This window comes from Branchiostoma floridae, chromosome 14 (genome assembly GCF_000003815.2).
Source record: "Branchiostoma floridae strain S238N-H82 chromosome 14, Bfl_VNyyK, whole genome shotgun sequence".
Lineage (NCBI taxonomy): Eukaryota > Metazoa > Chordata > Leptocardii > Amphioxiformes > Branchiostomatidae > Branchiostoma > Branchiostoma floridae.
Genome location: NC_049992.1, coordinates 7,495,077 through 7,507,402, shown reverse-complemented (window position 1 = coordinate 7,507,402; position 12,326 = coordinate 7,495,077). Strand labels below are relative to the sequence as shown.

Genomic DNA, 12,326 nt, shown 5'->3' with positions numbered 1-12,326 from the left:
TCTCATAATACATGTATTTGGTACATTCCTTATGATTTGAAAATACAAGCCTTTCCAGATTATCTGGTTCCTGTGTGTATTTCGACATATTCTGTATACCTGGATCCTTTTTAGTTTTGACATATATTTGTATATGAATAGTTTCTGTTTTTCAGGCCAATATCTATGAAACTTTTCAGCGCTTAAAAATTGCAAATTCACTACACTGATAAACAGTGATAGCTAGTAAACCTTTACATATAACTTTTCAGTAATTCTGGTGACTGTTTTCAGGTGACAGAACTCGCACCCAAAGGAGCGTTACTGGACAAGCTGCGAAAGGCCGGGCACCGCTTCCCCATCGCCACGCTGTGTGAGTACGCCATCCAGATCGCCAACGGGATGGCGTACCTCGAGTCTCACAGATACATCCACAGGGACCTCGCTGCAAGGAACATACTACTGGCGTCTAACGAAGTGGTGGGTAGTAGTAGTAGTAGTAGTAATTATTTGATGACTGTAAATGCAGAAACTTTCACCGCGAAATTAAAGCCACCGCGAACATTTTTCCATGGCAGTAAGAGACTAAAGTGCATGGTGCTACCGCGAACTTAAAAACCACAGCAAAAAGTCCCTTTTCCCGCTACCGTGAAATTAAATCCCTGCATGGAAGCGGAGTGTGAAGACTAGCCGACTGCTGCCTAGCCCTGCATCAGGGATCCCAGCAGCAGTATAACCTAACCATGGATAGTGAGTGAGTGAGTGAGTGAACTGAAACATTACAGTATACTGCTGCTCGGATCCCTGACACTAGCCTCTATCAGGCTCCACAGGTCGCTGGAAAAATAGTAAAAATTGGCCAAATAACGTGCCAGAGGTGTACAGTTTGCAACCGCCAGGCCAGCCAACACTCCTAGGCCAATCAACTCCTACTAGGCTTTTATTCTTAATATAAGTCGGCCAGAGTCCCCTTGTTCGGCCAGGCAGGACTCTGAAACGAGTAGCTATAGGCAGCAGTCGGTTAGTCTTCACACCACGCTTCCATGCAGCTCTGTCCAGCAGGCTCACCCTAGTTAGACTGCACACCTTGATGTCCCTCCTAACACAATCCATCCAGGATTTCCTTGGTCTCCAATAGGACCCTTGTTGCCTGTCAGTTTCAATTTGGTGATGGAGTTGATGCAGTCACTAGATCTTGCAACATGTCCTGAGTAACTGCTGCCATTGCTGAAAAGTGCCCTCTAGTGGACTGTTTTCAAACTGCAAGGATTATTGCCAAACTGTTGGATTGGAAGAACTTGTAAATGATGACACATTCCAGCAGAAAACATTTTCGAAAGTCAACCCTAAACCAAACCTAGAGTAGAGACTTCCCCTTGTGTATTTCATGTCTCTCTTGAGATATGTAATTTTTGCCTATCATTTTTGTGTAAAACTTTCTGACTGCATTTATACATCAGGGCACTCCAGCCATCACTGAACAAAGACAATTGGCATTATAAGCTTCATTGCACATTTGACCAATGACTAACAATAAAAAAAGATAGAAAAAAAAATGCTTATCATGAAAAGTCACTAAAATCATATGAACATATTATTATTATCATTGTTTATTTGTTGTTATTAACTTTATATAAACTTAATGCATTTAGCCCCATTGGGGCATGAACATGCAATAAACATCATTGTCATTGTCATTGTGATTATTATAATAAGGTTATATACATGACCATCAGTTGGGGTAGAATTTGATTATAGATATTAAAAGACATCAGCAAACAGTGAACTTCCTCTGAACTTGTCTATTCTTCTCCCCCAGGTAAAAATTGGTGACTTTGGTTTGATGCGAGCCCTGCCACAAACAGAGGACTATTATGTCATGACTGAGCAGAAGAAAGTGCCTTTTGCATGGTGAGTCGACTCCACCTAATTGATTTTAGCAAGACAAGCAACCCACTGTTTCCTAACCTTGACTTCCACCCGTAGCCTCTATGTGAAGACTAACATTGCCTCCTAGCACTTGATTGCAGCACTGCAGATGAGGATTGAACATTTCATTCACATAATGTAGCCTGCTTGGGACTACTGTTAGGATAAATTGTTGCTCGGCAACATGATCTTTGTAAGTCTTACTGGCAGGTGGAGCACTGGGCTCCAGACAACAGGCTGTGGTGTTGCATTGCCTCCTAGCAACTGATGATGGAACTGCAGTTTAGGTTACATCAATAAAGTTTTCAGACATTCAGGTAATAAGATATGCCCAAAAGAACTGGATGTGATTTTGAAAACAGTCAGATGTTTCAGACAACCATCTGGTGTCTTTTGTCAGTGACACTGCAGTGTAAGTTGCTTCAACACTTTTGTACTTGTGAATTGATCTGGTGGAAGTATTCTAAGACTTATAAGAGTCTTTTTCTTACAGGTGTGCGCCGGAGAGTCTGAAGAGTCGACATTTTTCTCACGCCAGTGACACGTGGATGTTCGGAGTCACACTTTGGGAGATGTTCACGTATGGAAATGAGCCGTGGCTCGGTTACAATGGTACCCAGGTAAACATGACGAGTTCTTACATGTTTTCTAGTGTTAATGTTGAAATCATCTTCTTGAGAGAGGAACTAGCAGTATGGTCCACCTTTTTGTCATTTGTCATCTTTTACACATAATACTTTTGGTCTCAACTGCAGCTAGAGAAATACTACAAAGTACTGTACTGTATTGTATAGTTGTGTTGTATTGCTCTAGCTACCTTTCTTGTTTTCTTCTCCACTGTCTTCATACTTTTCTTGCTGTTCTGTACTTTACTTTTCCTCTCTTGTGGTTTATCCTAAAACAACTACTTTCAACTTAATTGAGACTTTGAGACTTCATTTTACAAACGTGCATGGGAGTTCCAAACTTGGTACAAAGGCTCTTGATTCTAATCATGATAGCTTTTGCTTGTCACCAAAACATAGAATACAACTACTAAAAGAAAAAATGAAAACCTGAGATTTGCCACAATATCAAATGATAGATGTAGTAAACTGAAACAGAATTTGGTGTACTGTAACGATGCCTTTTACCAAGTTTGGTCTCTGACAGCAGTTCTTCCTTCCTTTCTCCATGTTTGGTCTCCAACAGCAGTTCTTGAAGCTTCCTTCCTTTCTCCATGACTCATTGTTCTGTGTCCAACACCCATGTCCCTCCCTTCTTCCTTCACAGCCTGACTTTGACCTTGAATCCCCATGTGGTGAAGGTTGCGTACATCCTGCTACCATGGTAACCCTAGTCTCCACAGGTTTTGCACAGTTGGCTCCTGGCATACCTCACCCTAATGATATTATCCTGTATTACTGTAAATTTTCAAACTTTTGCAGTCTTATTTTGCATTTTTCACCTCTCTATTATGTCTGACTACTTTACTATACAAAATTGTTGCAGCCACAAATTTGAATCACTGTAAAGATATTCTTTTTCTCTTACCTCATAATTAAATCACTGCGAAAGTAAATGAATTTACAGTAATCCAGGCCACAGAATGTTGTGTGTGGGTGAGTTTGTGGACAATGTTTGATATGGTTGCTGTCTTTCTACTATCTTGAAGTTTGTTCTTTTCTCTCTATACTTGCACTTCACTTGTGTAGTAATCAAGAAAGAATGTACAGCTACTCGTTAAAGTGCACTTTGGCATGTTGGCCATGGGAAGAACATCCTTTAAGGTAGTTGCTGTGAATAAGATTGCTGTGTGGCCAAACCAACTGCATTTCCTGCTGTCAAGAGACAAAGGCAAAAGTAATGAAAGAAAAGCAAAAAGAACGGTGCCTGATTTGGGAATGTGATTGTGCCGCCTTTTTTATCTGTAGATAAGGTGTGTGGAACAAGAAACTTATTTTGTCAACTCCTAGGTAACACCTATTTCATATCTAACAAGAACATCTGTTTTCATGATACTGAAATTTTATATAAAATGCTCAGGAACCAAAGGAACAATGTGATGTGGCCTAAAGATTTTTAACAATTCTCAATGATTTGTACAACTGAGTGCGGCGCCGAATGGTAGCTCGCTCCAGACCCTTGCGATTTAGCCCTGCCTATTGTAAGCTCCTCGCAATTCAGCCCCTGGCTGAAAAGAGTGAGTAGTCGGCCCACCCAATAACAACTCTCACCACCATGTCTGTATTGATTGTAGATATTACAGAAGATAGACCAGGAGGGAGAGCGGTTACCGAAGCCCAGCGACTGTCCCCAGGACATCTACCAGCTCATGATGCAGTGTTGGGCACACAAGCCCTGCGACAGGCCCACCTTCGAGGCTCTCAAGGACTTCCTAACAGAGGTGAGATATTGTGAAACTGTTCTAAGGACAGACTAAGAAATCTTTTTGTGGAAGGATAAAAGTATTCTGCACAAGGATCAAGGGAAAAGTTCGCCCCCAGTAGATACAGCCCAACAGAAAATGTACTTATTTTTCAAGTACAGTCAATATTTTCATTGTTCTTCTTTGTGTGATCACTTTTGTATCCTATTGGTTGTCATATATGTTAGCAAGATTAGTTACAAGTATTGCCAATGCCAAAACATCCTTCAAGTTGGCCAAACCTTCATTTGGTCAGTTTGCTATTTGCTTGCAAAAATAACGTGAAGTAACTTAATCAGGTATGTGTAAGTTGCTTAAAAAGGGAAAACATTTGTATGATATTTAACATTGCATAAGAGATTGCAAAACCTGAAGTTTCCATTCTATGCAATAAAAAACATAATGCTCTCTGTCCACAGGCCAGGCCCCCAGAGTACCGTGCAGTCAGCAAGTCTAAAGACGCGGACGATGGAAAACTTCCCATGGACACTGGTGACATCATAACCATTATCGAGGGCAGGTCAGTCTGATTGTAATGTTCACACCTACTGTAAAGTGGTATAAGCCAAGTTAATGCTGCATTTCAATGGGCCCTGGCTAAGCCTATTCACTTAAGGGGGGGATCAATTATAAGCCACAGATGTCAATCCTCTGACGTAAAGAAACAACAAACACCATGCAAGAAGATTAAGAATGACCCGGTATGTACAATGCAGCTTCACGCTACTAACTATCGATTTGACGCAGGCTTGAACTTGAAGGTGAACAAGTTTTTTGCCTGTCATTTATTCACTTGTGAGATTTACCACATTTTGTGGTAGAATTGACAAAACGAGTGACTATCACCAGTTTTAAAGATGTCAACCAAGAACCAGACTGTAAGGTTTGAATCACTCATGGACATGTGAATGGTCCCATAGATATGGTGGATTCTTTAATGTATTCTAGGTGTGACTTCGCAAACACAATGGCTTCAGCTCAACATTCCATTCAAGAGGATGTTCCTATGGAAGCTGGGTACTTAACATATATATATTTTTACCTGAGGAAATAGTTGTTAAGTGCAGGATGACAACCTTGGCCAAGGACTTGAGCCCAGAACCTTTAGATTCTAAATCAACCACCCTAACCACAACTCTACCTTCCAGGGCAGAGAACTACTGGTGGAGAGGCCAGAACAGAGGGACGCTGCAGATCGGACAGTTTCCACGCAACCTGGTGGTGCCGAAGAGCGGGCGCGTGATCGCCGACATCAGCAAACCGCTGAAGGACAGCTTCATCCACACGGGACACGGCGCGGGCGATACTAAGGCGGAACAGTGGGGGCACCCTGATCACATTGACGAGTAAGTCATTCTTTTTTTCTTTTCATGTTTGTTATTCTTATTGTCCCCAGGGAAGTTTTGTACGCAACAAATGCCTTAACCCAAACCTTCTGAAACAAAACAAAGAAAATGGTTGAAAGCTGTAAAATAAGAAAGCTTCATGATCTTGTCATGTTTGGCATTTTGATTGTCCATTTAGGGAAGCTATGCTTTCTTAGTATGTTACGAGCACTGATTTATCTTAACCCAAACCCTCTTTGATGATGTTAGGTAACAAAGAAATCATGATGAAATTTCTCGTGTGCAACAGTAGCAACAGCAAACTAGATGTTGTGTTAGGTGCTGTGGTATACATATATGTATACATTGTATATATATCCAACATTCCAACCCCCACTTATTTTTGTATCCGTGACATACTTTTTCCCTCCAGAGTGTACCTGAGAAACCCCATGGACCCTCCTGATCTGCTTGGCATAGAAGAACCCAACAGCCCACAGAAGAGACTGCCTTTGGCAAGCAGAAGTATGTACCTTTTATGCATGTGAGAAAAGAAATCTTAGTGATGTATATGTGGCACTGAAATACAGTAGAAGCCAGTTAATTCCACAGATTGACACACACTTCTATTAACTGCACGAAATTCCCAAATCCCAAATCGGTGCAGTTCAAGTGGGTAACTTCACATTGTTGCACCACCTGGATACATGTAAGGGCACGAATTAGTATATGCTGGCAAATGGGGTGTGCAATTAAATGGCTTCTACAGCTGTATAGTTTATTGATACATTTTGTAGTCTCCTGGTATTTTTTAATACTTTAGATTTGGAAATTTTGCTATCATCTTACAATGTACATTCTCAATTGATTTCACTCTCACCAGGACCTGTCTATGACGAGCCCCCAGAGAATGAGAGCGGGGAGTACGCTCGTCTGAAGAGACAGCCTTCCAACGCTTCTTCTGCAGGCAGCAAGAAGCAGCAACAACAGCAACAGCAGCATCAGGAGAAATCCCTGGGCAAGAGCAAGTTCTACATCCAGATACCTGCCAAGGACAAGGCCAACAAGTCCAAACCGATGATGCTGATTGATCTGTCTGATGTCGACGGAAACGGAGAGAACGCAGGGACAAGGAGAACGACATCCCCGCCCCGGACGCTGCTCGACAGCTATCCCACCCCTCCCACCAGCCCGACCAAAACCCTCCCCAGACCCCTGAACCCCCAACCCGCTGGTAAAGACGGCAGTGACATGTACTGGGACACAAAACCTCTCCCCCCTATCCCTGTAACTTATGACGATGTCCCAGATGAGGAAGCCCTCGCGTCATTGGCCGGTCGGGACGCAGCAAAGGAAGCTGGAGTGGTCAGCAGCCAATCAGAAAGGCTGTTGAGCAGAGGAAGGAGTGCAAAGGAAGGAAGCGTGATGGAAGAAAGAGCAATGGCGGCGTTTCTGTGGTTGAACAATGAGATGATCGATGCGATGCGACGGTCCCAGACCCTGCCGCAGAATGTGAGACGGAAATCGAAAAGCGCCGACGTGTCGCCAGACCAAAGTCCTCGGAGTCGATACCTCGCTACAACGCAGCTGGGACAGCACGATCACCATGACGATGACTTTGAAAGTTCGGACAAAAAGCCTCTGTTGCCGCCAAGAGCGCGGGACAGCAGCCGGTTCATCACCCTGCCAACGAAGATGAAAGCAAATGGGAAGAGAGACACGCAGACACAGAAGTCTAATGACTCTAGTAAGTCGAACGATTCCGGATTCGAGGGTTCGCCCAGAAATTCCTCGGAAGCTGCTACGGACGTGTTAGTGGATGTGAGTGGAGAGAGTAAACCTGAGATCCCTCCGCGGATTCCGCTCAGAATTCCCAGCCAGCCCATCGGTGCCACGTTACGGAGCCCTCGACTTTCGGACTCTTGTGTGCCCTTTGACCTGTCTCCTGATGTAGAAGGAGACATGTCATCGTTGTCGAGTAGTGCCCCTAGCCCGGTTACCCCACCAGTGTTTGACGAAGGTGTTCCTCCGATCCCTCCCCGGCTACCGATCCAGCCTCTCTCTCTCAACGCCTCGTGGCCGAGAAGTTTTGTCACTCAGGACGACACGAGTCTTACGTCCACAGCTGCTCACCGATCCAGCTGGGACAAACCCTTCATCTACCCCATCACGAAAAACGGACAGAAACTCAGCAACACTCATTACTTCCTCCTCCCAAAGAAACCCGAAGACTTTGACCCAAACAACAGTATGAACTTCTCTGTCAACGCAAAGAACCCCCCCAAGATACCTCCGCCGCCCAACATGGCCCACGTTCGGCCTCTCCCTCGGGAGGAGGTGAAGCTGCAGGCCCAAACGCACCGTCCGGGCGATCTCGGCGTGGAGAATGTTGCATATAGAACTAGCTCCACCTCCCTGGGGGTTCCCTTGCTGCCGCCTCCCCCAAAGGTGGACTCCTTGCGGCCGGGCACGCTCCCCGCGAGACGGTCGGTCTCACAGCCCAACGACGAAAGCGTGCAGAAGTCAACTGGTGTAGAGACGGAGCGACGGCGCTCGCGGACTCCCGATTCCTTCTCCGCTATGAAGGAGACGAGTGGCTCTCAGGAAAAGGTCTACCAGGTAAGAACCTTTGTCAAAAAAATTCTTAGTTCAAATTCATTGCAATACAATACCAATGGGCAAAATGTCAATGTTACTAGAGACTTTAAGTTTTAACAGTTAAAACTTGTGGCACTCGATGATAGGGTTGTCAGATTTTCTTTCCCAACATGCACATAATTATTTTTTTGGCAAATGAAGATGTTTATGTCTGTCAGACCTTATTGAAAGCTTAAAAAAAAAAAAAGACATTTGTGAATTGGAAAATCAGTAGAATGCTATATGAACACTTCACTGAAGTAGTAAGTGTTTCCTTTCATACAGTGTAGAGGAATAGCATCAGTATAGCAGTACAGGGCAGTAGCTTCACTGAAGCTAGTAGTAACTGTTTCCTTTTAGAAAGGAATAACTTAAATAAGTATAGCAGGACAGTCGCAGGCTGAAATGCATTATGTACCTGTACATCAAAACCATATATTTGAGTGAAAACTGTATGTAAGAGTTACTACTAAGACACTTTTGATTAAGAAAATCAGTAGAATGCTATATGAATGCTTCATAAAGAAATAGCATCAGAAGTATAGCAGTCACAATCTGCATATGTATCTGTACCTTTACATCAAAACCATGATTGTGTTAAATGATGATGTGTTACTTCCCAGGTTCAGATGAGTGTGCATGGGGTGACCACGGATGAATGTGAGCACGCTCTGCAGAACAACAACTGGGAGGTCAAGAAGGCTATTGACTACCTCAAGGTGGGGCATAGTTACACCTGCTTTTCATCTTTGCAGTGGGGGTTTATACTATGGGGGAGTAAGCTGAAAGGATGAGTGTTAGCATGTACCTCCTGAAAAAATGGAGGTGTAGTTTGGTGTGTCTGTGCTTGTGTTCCACAGGTATTTGTGGTCAACATAACTTAAAAGGGTCTGGATGGATTTTGGTAGGGTATATGTACATGAGTGTTTAGGATATGAAGGTCAAGGTTAATTTTGGATGTCTTGATGGCACTTGGAGTATTTGTTTGGCTGTCTGGTTTCCCCTTACATGCCAGATAGCTGGAAACATAAAATCACCGCGAACATATATGCATTAGTATAGACTGTTAACCTACCAGATGACTGATGCTTGGTTTCACCCGTTTCTCCAGGTTGAGCAGCTGTTTCGAATCGGTGTCCAGTCCAAAGACCGCTGTCAGAAAATGCTGGAGGCCTTCAACTGGAACCTGGAGAAGGCCAGTGCTGCTGTGCTGGAGGATTGGAACACCAGATGACCTCTGAACTCTGACACGTAGGGGCAAAGGTCAACCTGCTGACGTACTGGAGTTTGGCTGCTGACGTACTCGAGTTGAGCAAGAAGGATCACAAGTGTTTACTGGATCACAAAATTCCTGTGGTTGTAATTGGTCGAGCAAGCAAACAGAAATCTGTTTTTAATATGAAAAGATGCTACGAAAGATGTCACGATTGTTAAAGGGATTTCATATCTCTTAAGGTTTACATGTACATGTAGTTTTTATTTAACCCCTCCACTGCAGTGGGCTTATCTCTGTACCTGGATTTGCAAAGGTTACAGCGGAAGCCTGCAGTTACAGGGTTAATGTTTCCTTTTACTCCAGGGTGGAGCTAACTTTTCAGCCATTTTACTCCGAAGAAGTAAACTTCACTTTGTAAAAGGGATCAAAGTTGACTCTCCGTTCAACTTGAGAAATGAAGTTTTACTTGTGTTTTCACACACCTGAAAGCTTGCGAGTTGCATACATGGAGAAAATTGTATATTTTCCCGAATCAGAATAAAAGGCACATCGATTCCGTGCCTTTCCAAAATGTCGAAAGTTGAGAGAATGATTTAGATAAAATTGCTGTGATGAAGTCTGCATGAGAGAAAGAATATTGAGGATGTAAATTTAAAACCAATGAAAATAATTTTGTTGTCGTTATTGTGACAACAGTTACATGTCTGAGATTATGATGGTTTTTGTGTATCTTGTAACAATACATAGTAACGTTAATAGGTGCATAATGTATAATATCTTAATTGAAAGAGGCCAGACTGTATTTTAAGCAAGTTGTGTGTAGCTAGAAAAAAGTGTTGCACCTTTTTCAAGATATGTATGTAAAAATATAAAGGGTCTAAAATGTGGTGGAGAGGTGGACACAGTATATTTCTGTTTTTAACCGTACATGTATGACTGTATGTATAGTATTGGTACTATGCACACCAGGGTGGTTACGATAGATGTACATGGATCAAATTTGACTTGCTGCAATTTGTTGTTAGGTAAGGGACTAAACTTTAGTTTTGATGCAAAGTGAAATCTGACTTAGACCACACTGATTCAATTCTTTGGTTTTTAGACTAGAGAGCAAATGAAAATTGAAGAACATAGAAAAACTTGAGTCTACTTGTATATGTACAAGTATGAAACTGTGTTTCCAAAACCAATTCATTAAAATCGGTGTGGTCATTTGAAACCAAGGTTTTAGTCCATTTTGTGTTGTTCACCAACAGAGTTTGGTTTTACTGTAGATTTTAGGTACAGGAGAAAGAAATGACTGTAAGATAGATATGTATGGCCACTTGTAAACTTGTAACAATATGTGATATTTGCCATTAATAATTTGTGTCCATTTTTGTACAGAGGCCTGTGGTAGTGTCTGCTCCGAATTTCAACATGGTATCTTATGTGTAATATGGGTATATATTCAAAGGGGTCCTTGTTGCATGGTATTTGTGAAAAGATGTAGGTATGATTTTATTTGTTTTAGGTAATTTTTTGATTGTTGGAGGCTTGACTTATGCTGTGCATATTAGGTATACAACAATGTTACTACTTGGACTAGTACATTTGTATGATTTTAACAGGCTGTGGTGGGGTGAACATCCTTAGTGCAATTCACTATGTATGTTATTTGGAGGCAAAGTGTTTTCTTCGTTCCTGTACGTTAGGGTATGATGGACACACAGTATAGCTTAGGCCCTGACCAGCACATTTCAGTGTTGTATTGTTCAGTATGATATTTTGCCTGTTCACGTCTCTGAATCTTGTACCAAATGTTTTGTTGGTCTTCTGTTTGTAAGTATGTGTAGCCCAGATAGTAGTACCCTGACGATTTACAAACCAAGTGTAACCTAGATAAGTGTCAAAATTATGACTAGTTATGGTATGCTCATTAGTACTTGGTCCATGCTTTTAAAACAATTTTTTCCTATCCTGTCACTTTTTGTTCCTATGCTGCCATTGTTGTAAGCAGTTTTTGACATTAGGTTAAACTGGTTTTCCTTCTGTCATTGTCTAATTCCAACATAGAAATTGTGAAGTTTTCACTGTCCTACCCATTTGACTACTGAAATTTTAGCTTAGCTAAATACAACTTGAAGGGGTACCTTGGTGAACCTGATTAATATTGTATGTATTGTCTACTGAAGTCAGGAAGGAAAGAGTTCATCATTTACCTGTCTGTTCTACTGCATTTATTGACCTTCTTTCTAGTGTGCGTTCATACTTGTATTGGCAACACCCAGCAGCCCTGTTGTGTATTTTTGCCTCCTACTGTACCACTAAGTCTTGTTTTGTGCTGTATGTACATGTACATGTATGAATGAAGTGCAGCTAGGCCTTGCTATCCTGGAAACACTGCCATTAGGGGGGCTGGGGACTTGTTTGTGCTCCATGCCTGGCACATCTTTAGTTTGCAATAAACGGTATGTTGACCTCATGGGTCAGATAAAACAACTTTTGGGCTCAGCTCTTTTTTTTTTTTGCTAAAGAGTAATTATTGTAAGCCTTGATGATTAGTGTACCAGTTTAAGACTCCTTCAATAATACCACTATGAGACTGGCGACTTCAAATGGCTACCAGAAGCCTCTACCAGTTGCACAAAGTTTTACGCAGATTCGAACCCCCATCAAACCAAGCAGTGGTATAGGACGCTGGTTTGAGTCTGCATTGGAGAAACAGCACATCCATTTGGTATCCCCAAGTTAAGGCATTCCTATTCTGAACAGGAGTCCAATTATCAGTGACTGTCGCTCTCAAGAAGAAACCTTTCAAGGTTGCAATTGCTGAGGCCAAACTGTCCTGGTA

The 12,326-nt window shown here is 42.3% G+C and overlaps 1 protein-coding gene across 1 annotated transcript in view; it reads left to right on the top strand.

Annotated features, from left to right (window-relative positions):
* LOC118430411 (activated CDC42 kinase 1-like) overlaps positions 1–11,974 on the top strand; it is a 51,850-nt gene extending 39,876 nt beyond the window's left edge. Inside the window, exons 5-15 of the mRNA XM_035841264.1 lie at positions 274–459; positions 1,799–1,890; positions 2,402–2,528; positions 3,181–3,237; positions 4,148–4,294; positions 4,735–4,835; positions 5,464–5,661; positions 6,074–6,165; positions 6,524–8,259; positions 8,901–8,996; positions 9,389–11,974. Coding sequence (XP_035697157.1) covers positions 274–459; positions 1,799–1,890; positions 2,402–2,528; positions 3,181–3,237; positions 4,148–4,294; positions 4,735–4,835; positions 5,464–5,661; positions 6,074–6,165; positions 6,524–8,259; positions 8,901–8,996; positions 9,389–9,511 — 2,955 coding nt within the window. The 3' untranslated portion in view covers positions 9,512–11,974. The remainder of the gene's footprint in view (positions 1–273; positions 460–1,798; positions 1,891–2,401; positions 2,529–3,180; positions 3,238–4,147; positions 4,295–4,734; positions 4,836–5,463; positions 5,662–6,073; positions 6,166–6,523; positions 8,260–8,900; positions 8,997–9,388) is intronic.
* Positions 11,975–12,326: the final 352 nt, after the last annotated feature.